Source organism: Ammospiza nelsoni, chromosome 5 (assembly GCF_027579445.1).
Source record: "Ammospiza nelsoni isolate bAmmNel1 chromosome 5, bAmmNel1.pri, whole genome shotgun sequence".
Lineage (NCBI taxonomy): Eukaryota > Metazoa > Chordata > Aves > Passeriformes > Passerellidae > Ammospiza > Ammospiza nelsoni.
In genome coordinates, this window is record NC_080637.1 from 27,399,482 (window position 1) to 27,420,379 (window position 20,898).

Below are 20,898 nucleotides of genomic sequence, written 5' to 3' on the forward strand. Positions count from 1 at the left end.
GGCTCCATTAGGTCTGATTTCTCCAGTCACTAGAAGAAAGAACAATGAATATGCTGGCACTATGCTATGTATTAGAAAGGAATCTATCACTTTTTGTATTCATGAACTAATTGGCACCTTGTTACCTCAAACTTTGGTGAGCTAATAGAAGATAAAGAACTTCTTTTCTGGTATCGGTTTATTTACGAAATAATTTATTGATTCTAATATGTGTGTTGTTCTTGGATTCATAAAAGAAGGAGGTGAACGATATTTATTTCATCTGTCACTGTTCATTATCGCAGATATTTCTACTAGAGAAAGTGGTTTCTCTGGGATTTAACTGTAATCCACAAGATTTTATTTTTATTGTGCTCTTTTCCTACTACTGCACTTGATAGTGCTTGTTTCAAGGTTCAACCATGTACAAAAGATGAAAAGTAATAGCAATCATGTTTTCTTTCTATTAAAGTATGGATTTTTTTTGAAAGATTAATTTACTGGGGCAATTCTCTGTGAGACCATTTTACAGCTACCATCTAATATCAAAGCCCAGTGCCACAACCTTTCTTAAAGACATGCAATCTAATTTGACACAGATAGCTGTTCCAAACTTCATATTTTTCTTAGGGTTATAGCTGAAATGTTGGGTAGTTGCATAGGTGTTTCTATCTTAAGGATTTCTTTGGATTTTGAGGGCTGAAATATTTTTGAACTTCTTCTCACCTTTTTCATTAGCCTGGTCCCTTTACACAGTTTTCAACATTGATGCAAATTTGTCAGTCTTTAAAGATACCAGTATCATCAAGCTGATTGGCTGATGGAATATGGGTAGTGGGGCAATGATCTGGAAAAATTTATTGAAACTCTATGCCTGCTCTAATGGGGCCATTTCTAAATCACCCAGGGTTTTGCCATATTAGAGGAATTTTCACCTTATGTGTATTGACACATTTCAGAGCCTCTCTCTGAACTGGCAAGTATCCAGCCAGCAAAATATAGTCTGAATAGACCTCTGCTGCTCCAGAATTACTCCTAACCACCCGCAATGAGTTTGTGTCATGAAACCGAAAATTTGAGAAGAAAATTTTGTATATGATGCTCCATATTGCCATGGGAAAGCCTATTATAAAGCTTCTTAGCTAACCTGCATGTGAAAGGAAAAAATATGAGACTATATTGCATCAGAGAATAGAAAACACAATTTGAAACACTGTGATTGTTTCTACTGCTTTATCTTTGTTTGATTTGAGAAAATGTTAGGATTTTTGTGTTTGAATGTTTATAATTGGACATGACATTTGAGAGGCCTGTGCAATATTGCTAGAATATAAAAGACTAAAGCAAAAGTGACTACAAAACCAGAAACTGGCCTTTTAAATTGTAGTTTTGTCACTTTTGATGAAATTTCTCAAATACATCTGTAGTGTGGCACTTGTAGTTTCTAGTTTGTTGGGTAGCTATTACTGTTCTCTTTCAGTGGTATTTTAGGGGGTTTGCACAATTTAGACATTTATTATTGAGACCGGAAGATAGGAGTGTTGACTTTTTACTAGGCTGAAATAGGATGAAACAAGACCATCTTTCTTCTTCAGAAATGTATTCATACCCGAGTTCTTTTCCAAGTACACCCTCAGAGAGGATTTTTGCACGGACTCAATGTTAAATGCTATGCTTTATTATGTTCTTCATATTGACTTTGCTTATTCTGTGACTGATCTAGATATTCCAAGATTTCTAATTTTGCACTTTGTAATGTGATTATTGCATCACCTGTTACAAAATGTGTTTTGTGTATGTTTAATGTTTTTATTGAAATAACTAAAATTTCAGTCACAATTCCCCTAAGTCAAGATACATTGTGGGGAAATCATGAAACAGTCCATCTAATTTTTTAATTTTGATTGTTTTGGAAGTTTTTTTAATGAAAGAAATAATTAAATGTGTTTATAAACATTTCATCAAAATCACCATTTTGGTGTCAGAAAAGCATGAAAAGAAATACCAAGTGAAGAAAAGAAAGATAGCTTCTCTTTAATGTGCAACACTTAATGAGAATTTATGTAGCCTTAGAAAACAAAATTAAAATTAACATAATGTTACAGTCAAAACTTTGCTGGGAGCAAACCAGGAAAATTCCAAGATAGGAGAAGCCACTGAGTCACAGCTGCAATAAAATCACACTTTACAGCATTTAACTCTATTTAATGGAGTTCGTTCAGAGAATGATTGTACCCTTTACACTACAAATTATCAAATTAATACACAAGTCTCGTCAAAACAGTTTAAAAATCTCACACAACCACTTTCAAGTGTCTATCTCAGCGGTTATGCTGCCCCTTTGGGTCCCAAGGTTGGCAGTATCCATCCTCCTAAAAAGACATGAAAACGGTGCTTTCATGAGTTGCTGGCACCCTGAATTCTTCACTAGGAAAATTGTGATGTCAATGATTTCCTCTTCCTCAATTTCCACTAATTTAGCACTTTTAAAAACTTTTTTCCCTTATACTTTATTGCTTTTCAATTTGTGTCTCTATTTATTATCTATTTTATTTTGTGCTAGTATAGTTCTTGTTATTCTCCACTGTTTTTTCTCTTTGTGCACCTTAAAAACTTTCTGACAGTCATTTCTTTGTTTTAATTACCATTGCTAGGTTTTATCAGTCTGTTTAATTATCCTATGCCTATGGTCCTGTATAGCTCATTATTATTTGCAAATCACAAATATATCATCCTATATAGAATATTTACTTTTTAATGTATATCCAAAAACTCTGATTTTACCACAAAGCTATGCAAATATAAGCAAATATAAGTGCAAATATAAGCAAATTTACAGTTTTGCTTATACCTATGCAGGTATAAGCAAAACTGTAACAAATTAGTCAATAGTCACCTGATGATTAGAAAATTTGTTACATCTAAATAAGCTGAACCAAAACTCCAGGCAGGAGAGGTAAGTTCAGACAAATCCTGAGAAATTGATCTTGAGGCCTTGCAGAGCCAACACAAGGTCTACAGCTTGTTACTGGTAGTGGTAATATGAATTGTAGGGCTATGATACAGCTGTAGTCACATCCTTGCATTTTTGTTCTGTCTCTTTGTCTTATTACATGTCTAGAATTGTTCAAAGTGCATGTAAATATGGTTTAGTGGTGAATCGTGACTTAATGGTTGGAGTAAATGGTCTTAGAGGTCTTTGTCAGTCTAAGTGATCTTTAGTTCTATGATTCTATGGTTATTACTTCCAAATAGAAAACTGACAAATTAGTAAGTCTAGTTTTTTCAAAAGTTTTAAAGGTTTGGATTTTTTGATTCTGCAGTGTTGTTTTTCAGGGTATATTTAGTGGTGTTCTTCATTGTTTTCAGAGTTGTTACAGGATTTGAAATCTTGGCTGTTTAAGGTGCAAAAAAATAAAGAAGGCTTAAGTAAAAAAGAAGCAAGGGAGAATCTGTGGGGAATGTTCCTAAACCAAAGTGAACTCATGACTAGGAGCTACAGTACTTGAATTTAGCTGTTTGGGTAGATTTTACATTCTCTGGGGAAGTTGAGCATACCCTTGTTAGGGTGTGGTGGTTTCACACCAGCCAGCAGCCCAGCTCCATACAACTGCTTGTCCACTCCCCCACCAGCAGAATCTGGGAGAGACTTGGAAGGGTAAAAGACAGAAAAATTATGGATTGAGATAAAGACAGTTTAATAGTAGAAGCAAAAGCCACGCACACAAGTTAAGCCAAACAAGGAATTAATTCACTGCTTCCCTCTGCCATCTCAGGGAGAGCAGGGCCCCATCACATGCAATGGTGACTTGGAAACTCAAACATCATCATTCCAAACCTTTCCTTCTTCCTACTTTTCCCAACTTTACACATTGAGCATGATGTCATATGGTCTGGAATATACCTTTGGTCAGTAGGGGGGGACCTGTCCTGGCTGCACATCCTTCCAACATCTCAGGCATCCCCAGTCTCCTTGCCAGTAGCAGTGGCAGTGCAAAAAACAGAAAAGGCCTTGAGTCTCTGTAAACACTGCTCAGCAGTAACAAAAACATTTCTATTTTATCAATGCTGTGTTCAGCACAAGTCCAAAACACAGTCTAGTACGAGCCAAGGTGAAGAAAATTAACTCTACCCCAGCCAAAACCAGCACATAGGATCAGACCACTATCTGGACTTTCCTTTTCTCGAGATCCAAATGAATACCTGTCATTTCCATAGAAATTTTGATGTGCTCCAGTGTATGCTGCATATATACAGACTCACTACAGCCTGAATACTACTTTTCCCACTTTCATGATGTATTTTAGAACCAGAGGATGTGATATTATTGTAAGACTTCATACTAATAAAGGTGGTTTATCCAAGCCTATTAGGACAAAATGAGCAAGATTATTGTAAGTACCACAACAGATAACACTATCAGTCTTAGGCTTATCTTTTCCTTATGCAGTGCCAAAACTAATCAGTTTCCATACAACTAACATACTCACAACGAGCAGACACTGAGGAAATATGCTTTTAGCACAGTAACAGTGTCAAAACAGTATTATTAATTCAAAACTTACCTTGCAGATAAAATTGCTGTGTTAATGAAGTGACTTCTTAGTTGTTCAACTTAATAGTCAAAGATTTAAAAATAGTTTAAACAGCTCAGCTGAGGCGCAGTAATATTGATTCAATTCAATGTAATGGCTGTTTTTGCCACAGCAAGAACAACAAATAGGTCATAATGTTGACATTGCCCCCAACTATTTAATTGCTGGCATCTCTGTGATGGAAAGGGAATACATTCCTCAAAGAGTTTATGTCTGTTAAGTACTGATTTTTTTCATAGTTAAGACAATGTTTCAAGGGAATAAACTTATTTTCTTATGTAAAGGTAGAAAATAATGTCTATAAGTGAGGTGATTAATTAATAGATTATCTCAGTATTTCACTGTTACAACAGAAAGTGTAGCCTTTTAGTTCACTCTTCTGAGTTCATTCATATCTAACCTTGATGAGGGTAAATCCATTTGCAAGGGCAGGTTATTCTCTGCGAACAATTTTGTTCTTCCTCAGTGAAATTCATGGCTGCTGTGGTAAGTACAGAATAATAATAGGCAATGGAAAAAAGTTATTGTGGTTGTTTGCAGAAGTCAAACATCAAGGTGCTTTTAAAGTGAACCTTTAAGTTATTATAAAAGAAGTCCTATAGAATCAGTGTACTGGTATTTAGTAAAGGCTTCCATCACCCAACAATATCTGTTTTTCCTTTTTAACTCTAGTCATGTTGTAAATCATGTTTATAGGAAGAAGACTTCTTTATTAGTTTCAAGGCAGATGATGGTCAGTAGAAATAATCCTCTGGGTAAAATTATTCCCAACCTCGTCTTAAAACATGCTTTGATTAATTTATTATATTCTCAGTCTGTTTGCAGACCTCCTGCTGATATCAGTAGCAAGCAATGTACTGAGAAAAACACAGAGCTTTGAAAATGAGATGTTATTTGTGTTTGGAAAGAGTATTCTAACATTTTTTTCTCTGTACTAATGCTGTCACATTTTATATGCAGCTGTGGGATTTGCTGTGGTTTTATATTTTGGCACCAGCCTGTAATGTGTGTGCTATCGTGCTGTATGCTCAGGGAAAAAACCCAACATGGTAATATTGCATTTGCAGCCCACTTTATGGGCTAATTAAGATACAGGATGTTGTGAATTCCATAAATATCAACCAAACTGCACAAAAGTGTGTCAAGACATTAAAAAATGTTGCTCAATTCTATTTAAAAAGAGTTGTCACTTAGCAGCCCATACTTTGCTTAAATGTAAGGAAAAGAACTGCTACGGATCTGGAGAAAAAGTGGTCTCTGCAAAGGATCAAGCAAGTGAAATATAATACTAGACTTCAATTCAGTGATCCACTTCAAATTCTTTTAGATATCAGGGGTTATTAAGTAACCAAATTATATTCAAGTAATTCAGCACCTGCTTCATCAAGCTACAGAATATGGAATTAGATATATACCACTTCAGCTTCACTGATTTGATTATGTAGTAGAAAGAGACTGGTGAATATATATTAATCCTATGAAATTAAATCAAGAAAATTAGCTGAAGATATTCCTAGGGGCCTATTTGGTGTCTGTTTGCATGAAATGCTGAATTACCGGCTTACTAAAATCACTTTTTCTTTTTTTTTTAATGAGAAATGGAATGGAACTGAGTTTACGTAGGAATTTAAGCAGCAAAGTAAAAGTTCAAACCAGAAATCCATTTAATTCCTGGCTCTTAAAACAGCCAATACCAGATCATTGAAATATAAGAATAAAGCATGTATACATTTTTTCTCTCAGTGGTTCCTAAGATGGAGTATAGAGACTTTGTTTATGTTGAATTACCTGTGCTGGACTTTGCTTCCATCATTATTTTTTAAACCAGTTTTCTATTTTTTTTCTGGTCACTTCTCTATCTTGCATAATGTATGCAAGTATGATGCAATGCTGTACATTCTGAAAAGCATTTCCTTTTTATTGGCTTAAAAAACTCTTTAGGATAATATCATAGATGTTTCCTTGTTCTTATGAAAAATAATGACATGAGTCAAATAAAGCCTATGCAATTTTTAATCCATGCCATTGCTAATTCTGTAGCCATTATAACACTGTTGTCTGTTTAGGAGTCTGAATCGTTCAATCTTTTCACAGACATTCCAGTATTTCTAACCATGATTTTGTCCTGTTTAAAACTTCTGTTGGTGCTGGATGCTTACTACATGCAATTTTCTCTGCAAGTCTAAACAAATAATTTAAAATGCAGAAGTTTATGCTGCAGGCTTTTCAAATTAACTGAGATTAACTCCATAAAAAATGACTTAATTTCAGTGTTAAGTATGGACTGTCTTATCTCAGTCTGAAATTGTGACTGTTCTATTCTTACTTAGTCTAGCTATTTTCACACCATATATGAAAAGGATCTTGTTTATAATTTACTTAAGATTTTCTAAGCAATTGTGTTTTCTATACTATGTTATCTCTGATCCATTTATAAGCAGTATCAGAATTGAATTTTATTTTAATTTATTGAAGTAAAATATGAGTGAAGTAAAATTACTGAAGTAAACATTAATAAATAATAAGATGCTAAAACATGTTTGCAAAACATATTAATCAGGTTTAAGTAGTTCTAGCACTTCAAAAGTTTTTCATCTGTAGAGAAATACATAGAGATTTCTACAATTCACAGTAATTTTCATTTTTGGTTGAAGACAAAATGGAGTTTTGAAGGAGAGTGATAAATAGTAAACAGAACATGTTTAGAAAACCCACTATTCTGGTGTGGTTAGTACACAGGGATCAAATCCAAGACACAGATTCTGGTGAAATTATTTAAAATAGATACTTAAAATTTTTTCTCAGGATCTAGAATAAAGAATAACCAAAAAGCTTTATGTGGATTATAGAATGCCTCTCCTATTTTGAGGAGCTTTTTTTTCTTGAAAATGAAAAAAAACCCATTCCTAGTTCTGTATTACAGACAGTGCATTTCAGCAAGCTGTTTTGAGTTCCAAAAAATGTTTTATCAAAAAAAGAAAAAGAAATTGTTACCAAAGACATTTTCTTCTCCCCTCATTACATGCATGAGAGACTACTCACTCTTCTGCTTTGTATCCTCGCACTGCTCTAACAATCATCACATGCTTTGTATTTTTCACATACTGATTTATTTGCATTACCTAACAACACCTCTGGTTTATATTTTGGTTGCAGGTTTCTCTTGGACTTCTCCATGGCCGAGCCACTCATATTCTCTGGCCCCCACAGCGCTGGCAGAAGCTGCAGCCGATGCTTCCTCCGGAGCGCAAACCGCTCCACAGGGAGCAGGAGTGACCTGAGCCTTCGGGCAGGAAAGCACTGACATGAAATTCAACCAGAAAGAGTTCCAGTGGTCTTACCATCACCTGTAAGAGCTTTGCCATGTGCTCTGACATCAGTGTCAACAAATACATGTGACATCTAAATGTTACAATGCCGCCAGAAATTCTTTGTGTTTCTTTTGTTTGCTTGTTCTATTGTTTGGTGGGTTTTAAAAATTTCCAACATTAGGGCATTGTATATTAATTCAGTTTGAAATAATTGGTTGTAAAAAATGAATGTTCATTTTTTTTTCCTGGAAGCAGTAACGTGCTTGGCTTATGTCTGTACCTGTGCTTCTCTGGACAAGAAACTATTAAAACTTTCGATAAACTATTTTGATCTTTTATATCCACCTTGTTTCTTTTGTAACTGCATGGAAATTATTAATATTGATTGCATGTGAAAAAAGAAAAAAACATCCAAAACATATATACTTTGGATTGTCCTATCATTACTAGTAATGAGGAATCAGTACTTCTGTCAGTGAAAAGCTTTTAATGCAGCTTATTTCTACTTTTAAACTGAGTGCATATTACTTATTTCTATTTTCTTCTTGAGGATAAAAATAGTTTGTTTATATAAATATTCCCTGTTTATCTTTCTGAATTAGGTATTCAGTCAAATTGTGCCAATGATATTACATTATCTGAAGGCAGTGTTTAATTATTTTTTTGTAGTAGATTAAATCTTTGTTAGTACTGATTGCCACATTTCTTTGAAATGATGTAATTAGATAAGAAATATGTGGTTAATATTCTAGTATATAGTTAATATTTTAAATATACTCTGTGAATAGGCACTAAAGCTGCACACATTGAAAAGAACTTGGAAAATTACACATTTTCAATGACAAATCAATATGACCCAGCCTTTGTTCATATTTATTGAATTTTACTTCACATAGGCTAGTACTAGAAAAATTTAACAAACCACACCAAAGATCTTTAAATGTTTTCAGCTAAAAACATGCAGAACTTCAGGCAAGATTAATGTCAGTCTACAGTTCTTCGAACATGCACATCTGCCTTGTGAGTTAGATGATAGCTTCAATCACTGTAAAAATTATCTATTACTATCTAACTTCTTAAATGCTCCAGCCCTTGTAGACTCTCTGAATACTTTATGTGTCAGGATCTTTCTTTGTTCCAAAAAGGTGTTCTGCAGGTCTCTGAATTCTCTTAGTTAAACTAATGCAGTTTGTTTGGATGTTATTGAAGTAAATTCAGAATTATTCAGGGACAGAAGGAGAATCCAGGGAAATACATGCCTGTGAGCCTGCCCTCGTGCTGGGGAATATTATGGAACAGATTACCTGGAATGTGATCACATGGCCAACCAGGGGGTCAGGCTGAGCCAGCATGAATTTAGGAACAGCAGGTCCTGTTTGACCAACCTGATCTCATTTTATGACAAGGTGACCCTCCTGGTGGATGAAAAAATTGTGACAGAAAAATTGTGGATATTTACATGAACTTCAGTAGAATCTTTGACACTCTCTCCCACAGCATTCTCATGGGCAAGCTGGCAGCCCACAGCTCAGACAAGTGCTCTCTTCTCTGGGTTAAAAATTGTTTACTTTTGTCTATATTTTTCCATACTTGATCTTCCCTAAACCATTCCCATTTCACTGACTTTGATCTCCTAAACACCTCAGAAGTGTTGTGCAGTACTGAAGTGCTCTGCCCTGCACTCCACAGCAAAACCTGTACCCATGGGGCAAGCCTGCCAGGCGAGCCAGCCAGCCTCCCCTCTGTTCCCCAGGGTTAGATGTACCCCGTGGGGTGGGCCCAGGGGCCTCAGTGCTCCTTCATTGCTGTAAGGTGGGGCTTTCACAGTTTGATGACTCCTGAAACAGACACAAAGGAGTTCAATCGTGGTCTAATTTGGGTTCTCACAGCTTCCATTGTTCTCTTGGGCTCCTTTGTCTTTGTGAAGACCATCTCATTATCTTGTAACCTATACAGGCTATGAAAGTTTCAATGTCCCAAGTATTCAACTGTGACATGCCTCAAGGAATATTTTTTCATCTATATTTGCATACATATATTTATAAATATCCATGCATTTATATGTATGTAGGATATACATGATGAAATGATGGAATAGAGAATATGCCTATTAAGTCTGGAGATGGTTGTAAAGACTGATGTAACTTTGGAGAATGGTATTAGAGCACAGTGATCTGAATTTGAAAATGATGAGCAGAGAGTCTGGTGCAATAATTACCCATATACACGCTGGATTATGTTAAAAGAAAATTTGGATATTACAGTGGATTGTAGTTGAGCATGAGGCAACAATATGCTGAACAAGGAAAATGCACACTTTGTAAAGAGCAGTACAAGCTGCAAACACAGCAAACAACATTCTTTCTACATTCATGTAGGGTGTAATTTTAGGTGCCAGATACAAAAAAAAAGAGAGGACAACTGGAATATTTAGCAAGACACAAGAAAAATAGATAAGAACTAAAAAAAATTATCATCCATGAGAAATGTTGGAAGGACTTGGGTTTATCATTTAGCCTTCAGAGTCTGAGACAGTCTTCAAAATGATGAAAGATTGCTGTGAAATGCAAGACAAACATCTAAGTTCTAAGTTCTAAGGTTTTCTAAGTTCATCATGTGTAGGAGCAGAACGAATAAACTTACAATGCAACATCTAGATTGTTAGATTAGACATAAAGAAATATTTTGATTATAAAAAAATAATGAAATGCTTGGATAGATTACTTTCTTATTGCAAGACTTTAATTTTTTTTTATCAGGTCTGTTGGAGACAGAAGGATGGATGAACTAGACCTGAGTTCTGCATCAGCTATTTTATTCATTCTCTGATTAGGACTTCTGTACTTGGGAAAATTTGTGGTGCCTTTGATGCTGGGCAGGCAGTTGCATCAGTATCTAATTCCTTTAGACTTATAACTGTGATTCTTTAGATTAGATTCTTTAGCCTAACAGTATTACAGTACTCTTACATACCATTTTCCTCTAATAAACATCTAAGGAACCAGTTTCCTGTAAAAGAAGCTATTTTCTTCATACTGTCATCATATTAATGTGCATGACATTTTACATTATCATGCAGGTTGGTGAATAGAAATAGCTTAATGAAATCATAACAGATAATTCACCATCCAGAGCATGAAGGGCAAAACTTTCCTTTCAAAGCAGAAAGGACCAAGATTGGCACACATGAGCACATATTTAAAGGTGTTGTTATTTAATTGATACATTTGGGTTTCAACCTTCAAATGTGAAGCACATAATGAGAAGCCTGTTCTGGAAGTAATGAAATCAGTAACAAAATTTTCATGGCTATCATGATTAGCATTCTAAGGCCTCTTCACAGGCCTTCTGGTTTTTGGTGCTGGCTTATATCTGTAATGCAATAAGGTATGATTTGATGGGAGTTAAATAAGAATGAGCACAAGTAACCAGTAGGATGACAGGATATTTTAAAGCTTGATTTTTTTTTAATGTTTTAGGCATCCCATAAATACCTTCCTATGGCCCAAGAGAGGGAGACTAGACTGCCAGACTGCACTTGTAGAGCAAGGAGAGATGTTGCAAAAAAATCAGGACTTGGTACTCTTAGCAGACATGCACAACAACCCCTGAAAGAGTGACAGAGCAAAGCTGTGTATCTCAGCAGAAAACCAAAACACTGACTGAGAAAGTGGAAAGCTGGTGTAAGTAAAGAATGATCATCTAATGATCTAAGGATCTTCAATTAGGTTGTCAGGATTTCCCATGACAAGGGAGCATCATAGCGTAGAAGATGTGCTGAGCTTTGCTTCTTCCATCTATTCATCCTTTAGGATAACATACCTAGATGATGCAACATGAATACTGGCAATCTGTCATTGCATGCACCAAGCACTAGCTGTTCAGTTCTGAAGCAATTGCAAAATGGATAATTTAGTGCAGAACTATCCATGGAGAAAAAGGTGAAGCCAAGAAAATAAATTACATTTTAGTAAACAGTTTACAGTGCCTGGATCCTCAAGTATTGACACCGATGAAATAAAACACCAGACATTACAAGCACAACTGAGACATATGAACTCAAAGTGCCACAGTATAGTCAAGTGATGACAGATATGAGCTCTTCCTATGCAGAATTTCGTTTTCACATATCTTTTTCATTCCTTTAGATTTGTTTACTATGCAAATCAGACAGAGCTCTGAACAATTCCAGCATATTGCAAGTAAGCCACCTGTCAGAAGTGTCTCTCTGTAGTTGTATTGCTCATGTTTCTAGCAGCTGATGAACCTGCATGCTCTCTTGTGAGTTTGGTTATCCTTTGGTATTTTACTATAAGGTGGAGTAATTCTCTCACTTTAGAATATTTTAATATCATTACTGTTATGATCAACAGAATTATTACTTTCTTCCTTTCCATGTTGACATGGTCTATTTAGCATCTTATCCAAGATTATAAAATACATAGGATAGATTTGGAAAAAAATCCCAGAATTTCCTAGATCACAGTCTATCTGTTTATTGTCTGTCATTTACTGTCAGTCATTACCTTGCAGAGTTAGTGAAAAAACATACAATTTGTGATATAAAATACAAATCTTAATGAATTTAAAAGATCCGTGAAAACCAAAATTCTGAGTCGACAGCATAGCCTTCCACAATTGTATGGCGAGAGGGAAGGATGAGTCTTTAGAGCTAAAGTTTCCTGGAGCATTATGGACTCATAGAATATGTAATGTGGCCATAATAGTGGCAAAAATCTTATGATATGTCCTTCCAAAAATACCCAGTTTCACCCCAAACCACTGGATTTGTGCAAATAGCATGCAGCAGCCCTTTGTCATCATCCTATAGAAGGTACGCTTTTGTGAAAAAAAAAAATTAAAGTTATTGCAAGAAACCAGAGGACAAAGGGTGCAAGAAACTCCATGGCAGTGGCTTAAGGGTTAGACTGGGAATCCCAGAGCTGAAGTTCTCATCACTACATCTGTACTCCTTTTCAGTGACTCCTTTGTGTGAATTAAATGCTCAGACTATTACATCTGGTACCACAACTACGAATTTAATTTCTGCCAGTGTTTTCAAGTGTTTTTTAATTAAAAAATGTTGTGTATCCTATTGTGGAAGTTTTAGCAGTACATGTTATGACCCTGAATGCTGTGGGGTTATTTTCTTGGTTTTTAGTTTGGGAAATAAAAGATAAACCAGAAGCTGTTTATGCGACTGCATCTCAAGAGACTTTTAAGCAGAACATTACACAGAAAAGATTATCAATGCTTAAACTATGTCATCATCCAAATATTTTCTTGATTGAAATTCATTAATTGTGTTATTGGACGAGATTTACTAGTGTTAACTATTATAGTTATTAACTAGTAAATTAAGAAGATTTACTAGTTAACACTCCAAAGGTGTAGACTATTTTAAAAATGCAGCAGCTGTAGCTGAATAGCACGTTACCCCAAACATACAGTGAGGAAAGGTTTAATTTAAAAAAATATTTAATTTGTGATAACTTATTGGAACTATATTAACCCACCATATTATGTACTATCTTCCTCTTCCATCCCACTCACAAATGTCTCAGCATTTTATTTAACATCTAACCTTTTCTCATATCCTCCTATTAAATGTCAGAATTGAATTTTACATCCTTTGGGAGCTAAACATACCATACCCATATTTTTTTCTTACACGCAATTCAATTAATAAATGAAACGTAGAACAGCAATTTTTCTTTAGCAATCCCCACAATTTTATCCATTTGATTACAAGTATTAATCACACAAATGGTTCTGTTTTCTGTGGGACTTGATTGCCTCAGGATCTAAGATCAGGCTATAGTACTTAACTTTCTAACCTGCTTTTGATGAGCCTGTAATTAAAGAAATGCATTTCCTTTATTCTCCTTTCTTCCCTCATTATGAATGGATGGTTTCTAAATCTGACATGAAATATCTTAAGGGTTTAGATAAGTAGTCTATTTGTCCAGTAACCTGTTCCTGACAGAGGTTAGTAAGTTATACTTCCTATAATGAAGAGTTTGGAATAACCTGCCAAAAGGGAAATTATGTTTCAGCTCCGGGCAGTTAGTGTTATGCCCTGGGGCATGAAAGTTTAAATTTCTTACTTATCTTATATCCTTTCTTACGTAACTGAACATTCCTCTATCTATATGAAAGTTCAGTGCTCTCTTTAACAGCAGTACTTTAAAAGTCTGTTTCTAAACAGAAAACAGCTGAGTAAAGTCTGAATTTTTTTCTTTAACTTCTGTTGACTTGTGCTATCCCCTATGTTAAATTGGGAGCAATTATTGTTCTTGGTATTGTAGCCATATGACAATGGGCGCAACTAAATTTAAAATCAATTGCAATTGAAGTCTTATTATAATATGGGCTAAATACAGTAGAACCTAGCAAGTTCAGCAAAAATAGGGGTTAAGGGTTTTAGTTCTCTCTCTACAATTGGTTAAACTTATTTGGGTCACCAACTGGCACAATTCCAAATCTTACATTGAATCTTCAATAATCAGGCATCACAAGTGAAAGTGCCTGTTCTTCAGTGGTTTACTTTTTAAATAATTTTGAAAATCAGATGGTTTTCATTTTAAGTCATCTGAAATGAAATGCCTGACTTGCAAAATCAGCACTCAATATTGAAAATCAGTGCAAAGTCATAATAGTAAATTTGAATATATTTGCTCTTTTGATAACAGACTAAAAAGAAGAAAAATATTTCCTCCACCTTTTCTCTATTAATAACCTGTATTTTAAAGAGACTCTTCTCAGTAACAAGACAGAAAAAAAATTTTAAAGACCCAGGAAACTTCTGATGGGATTCTCTAAAAATACTTAAGATACTTTATGGCACAAGTAGATAGATCGCCTTGATTGAAAGGTAATGGAACTTTTTACGCTAAATAATTTTGTGATAAATTCATAGAATGATTTAGTCATCTAATAGTCAGCACAAGTTCTTTTAGCCTATTATGTGGGTGTGGCAAGTCTAATCTCTGTTGTGTATTTATTTCTCTCTCATTGTCTCTCTTTCACACACACACACCACACATACCCATGATACTTAATCTTGTAGGTATCTAAGGAATGAAAAGCTATGTTCACAAAAAGTTTTAAGTGGTACAATACTTTTAGCTAATTAGCACCTTCATTATGAATAGCCAGTGTCCCTATTTAGCATAAGAAGAATTAGCGATGGAAGAATGATTTTCAAAGTGCACTGAACAGGGCAATGTCCAAATTGTCCAAAGGTTAGTTAGTGTCTAAGATTGCATTGGTCCTAGTTAATTAAAACTGCCTGGGAAGAGTCTCTGGAAAATTAGCACTTTTTCAAAAGCAATAAAGGGTTGGAAGTAGTTCTCAATTCAGGTGGCACTTAATTTTTCTTCTGATGACACAAATCATATCATGAAAACTGGCAGGGAAAGAGTTTGTAGAAGTGTGCCAGGAAGCATAAGCATCAGGAGGGTAGCTACTGTTATGAGTGATTCATCTAAGTTTGTTTGGAATACACTGTTCCAATAATTCAATTATCTATTTGGAAAGAACACAATATGGCAATTTGATCAGCAAACGCTTTTTAGTAACTTAAAGCTTTTGAACTTACACTCATGTTTAGCTTGTATTTGTTTTATTTTAGTAGTCTTTCTGTTAGTTTTTTCTTTTTCTATTCGCGGTCCAAAATTCTTATTTTCACGCTACTGATAAGTTTGATCATCATAAACTTTCCCTCTCACTGGCAATGGCGAAAAATCCTCTATTTAAAAAAAAATTAATTCTCACTTTTCTTAGTTTTCACTCTGTGCTTAGCTACTCACCTAGAGTATTTCCTTTTTCATATGTGCTCCTTTTCTTCATAGCCTTCAAACATTTCTTTTGATTTTTCCAAGAGCTCTATTATGCAATTCAACTTTGTAGAAATAATAATTACCCTTATATATAATATAATATAATATAATATAATATAATATAATATAATATAATATAATATAATATAATATATAATCCTTAACAAAATAAAAATATAAACCATTGTTTCAGGATTTTCTTCTCACAATATATTTGAATCCTGCATTATAAAATTTAATTCTTGGGTATCCATATAAGATATATGGATATAAGAGAGCATAATTATCTAGTTACATGATGGACCTAAACTGACATTCTTCATCTCAGTATTGATGTATCATGAAAGAAAATGCTGCAAAGTTGAAATCCATATGGTGCATGCAGCAAATCAAGCTGAGATTTAAAGCACAGTTGGAACCTAATGGGGAATAAAAAGGCCGTTGGTGAATACCTTGCTTAATCAAGGTGGTCCTTGTCTTCAAGTGAATCTACTATTTCAGCTCAAGATTCCTTGTCTTGTTTTTTTTATATGTCACAATTTCTTGCCTTTACCTATACAAAATGATTCAGAAAAGTGCAACAGGTTTGCTTGGTTTTTCTAAAAGCAAATTAAGTTGTTTGACATATTTTGCTTTTCATGGTTGGAATTAGATAGTTACCAGATGGAATGTCATAAGGTCATTTAAATTCTGAGAGAAAGAGAACAGGGTGGTCAGAAAGGCAGAGTTTAAAACAGTGGCTAAATCAAAAGCAAAACATTCTCTAAATGTGGTTAAATAGGACATTGACCTGTAAGTCAGTCTGTAAACATATTGTTGATATATAGAACATGCCAAGGATTTGAACTCTAACAAGAAGTTTGAATTAACTGAAGAGTCATATGGGTACATTTCTGAAGAAAGAATTAATTGGAGGGCAGACTGAGACAAGGGTTAAGAGAAGTCTTGTATGGATTGGTTTGATTTTTTCTAGATGAAAATAAATTAAGTTAAAAACCTCAACCTGAACGATAAAAAGATTTAAGACTCAGTGTATAACAGTGTTTCATGCCTTATGTATTCCTATGGTGTGGTCCTAATCAATCTCAGTTTTACTGACAGAGTTGTAAGTGCCTCTAAAGCAAATCAGATAGTGTAGGTAGAATGGAAATTATTCAATGTGACCAAGTAGTTTCTTTGAAGAATATGTATCCCTGAGCTACAAGTGCTCAAAATCAATGTTCAATGCTCTATTATGGATGGCAGACAATATTGAGTAGCATATAAAAAATATTCATGATGTTAACTTCCTTTGTCACTGGAATGTCACTGGGTTGTCAAAATGAATAAATGAAAATGTATGTATTTAGTTTAAAAATCTCTCTATGGAGAAATGATGTCTGGTATATTAAACAATGACATTCCTGTATGAATTAATGTAGTTTAAGAAAAAAATAATAAATTGAATACTCATATATGGAATAAATATTGTATGAGCTAAGAATTCTAATGAAAAATAATAATTGAAATTAAAAAAAAAAATATTCATTGTGATTATGTCCATGAAATAAGCTACAGGGGAAAAAAAAATCCAAAACATTGCTAAATTAGTGGTATGAAACTATTTGTAGGTAAAAAACTCATGAGAAGAGTTATGTTCAAGAGGCCACTCTCTGGGGGCCTTTCTGACAAACTATATAAGAAAGATTTCTTATATGGTAACACAGAAAAGTGGAATTGGAGATTAATGAACAAGCAATATATCTTGTTCTGGAGGACATTGTTGGTGTCTGAATTCCTATTTGTAGGTGTGTAACCACTCATCTCTTTACAAGAAAATTGTGTTCTTTTAAGTAGCATTACACAAATTTCTGGATAGAAGAAACTTTATGATCAGTAAAAGACTTTGCACCATACTTTGATTGCTGGCTAAACTCTGTTCCCAAGTCATAATTTACCCACTGAGGCTAAGTCAGATAGAAATGTTTTGCTTTGATTTCTGAAAGAGGATTACTTGAGTGCTGCTCCTTTCCATTTCTGTTCTAGGGCTTGTATAAAAGTGTTACACATGAAAAAAACACCAAAACCCTGTCAGTATTTTTTTCTTTATTGAGAATTTGACCTGCAAGATGTTGAACATCTGTTATTAGTGTTTATCTGGGATTTAGAATTGGATGGTGAGTTAATATAAGAATAGACAAATGCAATTAAATATAAAATGCAGAGAAGATTAAGAAACATAAGCAAATTGCTTGTGTATTACTGCTTTTACATACATGCACCTCTCTGCTTTAAAGCAATTTGACTATAATTGGTCAGATAAAACTGAAATGATAAATATATATAATTTATATATTATATATAATATATTATATATATAAATTTTTCTTGCCAAGTATGTGTGCCTCTTTCCTCCTACAGTGTGCCACTTTACCTGTCTCCTTATACTGACAAGACTGCCCTATGGTACTGCTTTTAGAAACAGAACTATAAGCTTGTAACTTTTCATATTTTTGCATTAATTATGTTGAACTCTTTACTCCACTGTGAGATTAAAATGCAAAAAAAAAACCCCGGTTATTAATGACATATTTATTTTTAAGAGAAATGTATTTTTAAATAGCTTTCTGAAAGCACTCCATTATACAATGAAGTTTTATTTAGAACACAAAAATATAATTCCACACTCTCACTGACATTCATGCATGGGAAGAAAAACACATGTTGAGAATGGGATTAAGGCATTAAGGTGATTTCACTCTGAACATTTTTTCATCCTAATTCAGCAGGACAGGAAGTTATTCTTTTATTTCTAGTGCTTGAATTCCATAGAATAAAGCTCAATCAGAAACATATAATCATCTGAGACAGAAGGTATTGCAAACTATATCTTTTGCAAACATCCCTTTACTTTAGAGGAAATATGAATACTGACCTTGTAGTTTTTATATATATATATATATCTGATTAGATTTTTCTCCCAATGCAAATAGGGTAGATTAATGGCCCTGCCCACTATAGGATAGATAACTCAAGTCTGAGGGCTGTGTGACTCTGAAAAAAGGATCTAGAACCTGTATGTACACCAGGTCATTACACGTTTTGAAACACTGGTAGCAAGATAAAGTCACTGTTTTGACAAAAAATCAAACTGGACTAGTTTGGAATGACTAAGCAGATACCCTCTCTGTCCCTTCCGTGGCCTTACCAAAAAACAGCCAATCTGACTGGTTAGTTCATGAAAGAGGGAGATTATTAGTTTCAGATGAATGATAGAATTCAGCAGCTGTTGGAATTGTGCATGCCAAGTCTGTCAAATTGTTTTCTTAGTAACATTGCAGAGGTGAAAAACATGTAGAAGTTAACATGGATTCCATTCTGACTATACCATGACTGTCTGGTTTTGCTACCTGGATCTTGAGGAAAGCCAAATTTTTTACCTGATCTTTCATAATTCTGCTAAAGTCAGATTCTATGAATTGCTGTGCTTTGTGAACAGGTTTTTTTTCTGCCCTGATTAGATCATTAGCAATATCCAGTGCCATTATATGAGAATGAAGGTTTTGTCTCATCAGTCAAAGATGTTTGCTGAAATATTTTGTGTTTTCTCAAATAAGTTAAACTAACTTTATAATGGCCCTAGCATAGCAGTGTGAGTGATGCCGTGTTGATGGACAAATTTAAGTTATCAGTAAGTGTTATTCCATACACTTGAAACCTGTAAATGCAAAAAAATCTGCAGAAATCACGTTGACCACTGATCGCCTTTCTACAAAGCACAGTGACCTCACAGTCTACGGAAAAAGCCCAAGGCCAAGAAATTGTGCATCTCACAGGTCAGACTAACTTCGTAAAAATCCCTCATAGTGTCTACTGATAATATGTGATACAGGCTGCCAACAAGTTTTGTTATCTTGGTAATGAAATGTGGTGATTGCTGATGATATCACAAAGTGTATCAACTTGGCTAGTAACATTTTGGTAAATTATGGTTCCAGCCACTGAGTTCAAAATTGGTTTTTGAATGGGAATATTATGCTGCTGTTGTCATAGTTTTATGGCTTCAAGATTTGGACAAATTGCTATGTAAATGCCTCATTCATTTTCACCTATGCTGTTTTCAGCAAATTCCCGATGTCAAGTGGCAAAATAAATAGAACTGAAGCTGTGCAGTTTGTAAAAGCGTTGACATTGACACTCTAATCATATCTCAGATGAGAAAGCAATGTCAGGGAGTTCATGTGCCTGAGGGAAGCATCCCATTGTTTTGATAGAAAGACAAAGATGCAGAACTGGGTGGCTGAAACATTGGGAAGATTATCTCAAGGATAATCTTAAAGTATGTGAAGTAAACATATCTAAAGACAAACTTTGATGGCATCAAGTTCTGTAATTCTAACGACCTTGAGGAACATATTGCTGCTCTTCTGCTGAACTAAAAAGTCTTCAGTGTGGGGCAGCAGAAGAAAATAAGAACACAATTTAAAAAATAAGATCAGAAAACCCACAATTCAGAGATGCCTTCAGGCTGTCACAGGTTTTGCCTGTGACACATCCACAGGGTACTAAGCCTTCCAACTGGTCTCACTGTCATCCCAAAATTCATGAGTGAACTTTGGAAGGCAGATGCAGTTTCATGTGTTGATGACAAGGGAAAGTTTGTTTCCCCTGCAATAGTATGAAATGGGATGTTCTCAGGTCCCTCTTGGATGACTCTGAACTGCTCCAGAGGGTTGATTGCCTGCTATTTCTCTCTTGCCTGCTTGCTTTGAGTATGAAAGGCAGAAAGGTCAAATTTACTTCTGAAGCAGAATTCACATGAGTGAACTTTAATGAGAGGGTGTTAGTATCTAAAGAAATTTTACTTGAGTATTGTGTTATTTGGGAGCTTCACATATTCAAAGGCAAGAACAAAACCTTTAAGAAATTTAAGTCTATAAGAATAATTATAAAATGCATAGCTACAACACACTTTAATGCAAACTTTCTATAATTAAAAAGATGAGTTGCTGTATTTTCATGTAATAGAAATGTTCAAGTGCCCTACAATATAATTACAATTTGAAGCGTTCCTTAGTCTTGAACCAATGAGGAAAAAAAAATCAAAAGACATCAAGATTTCACCTTTCCTTGAATTTTCATCTCATATTAAAGAAATTATAATTGCAGTTTAAATTATAAAACTACGTTCTC

General features: G+C 34.5%; 1 protein-coding gene across 2 annotated transcripts in view; it reads left to right on the top strand.

The window, feature by feature from the left end:
* The window catches only part of IMMP2L (inner mitochondrial membrane peptidase subunit 2), a 412,660-nt gene extending 399,588 nt beyond the window's left edge, over positions 1–13,072 (top strand). For both annotated transcript variants that reach the window (XM_059473165.1, XM_059473166.1), the window contains exon 6: positions 7,731–13,072. In XM_059473165.1, the coding sequence (XP_059329148.1) occupies positions 7,731–7,850 (120 nt within the window). In that variant the 3' untranslated portion in view covers positions 7,851–13,072. The remainder of the gene's footprint in view (positions 1–7,730) is intronic.
* The last annotated feature ends 7,826 nt before the right edge of the window (positions 13,073–20,898 follow it).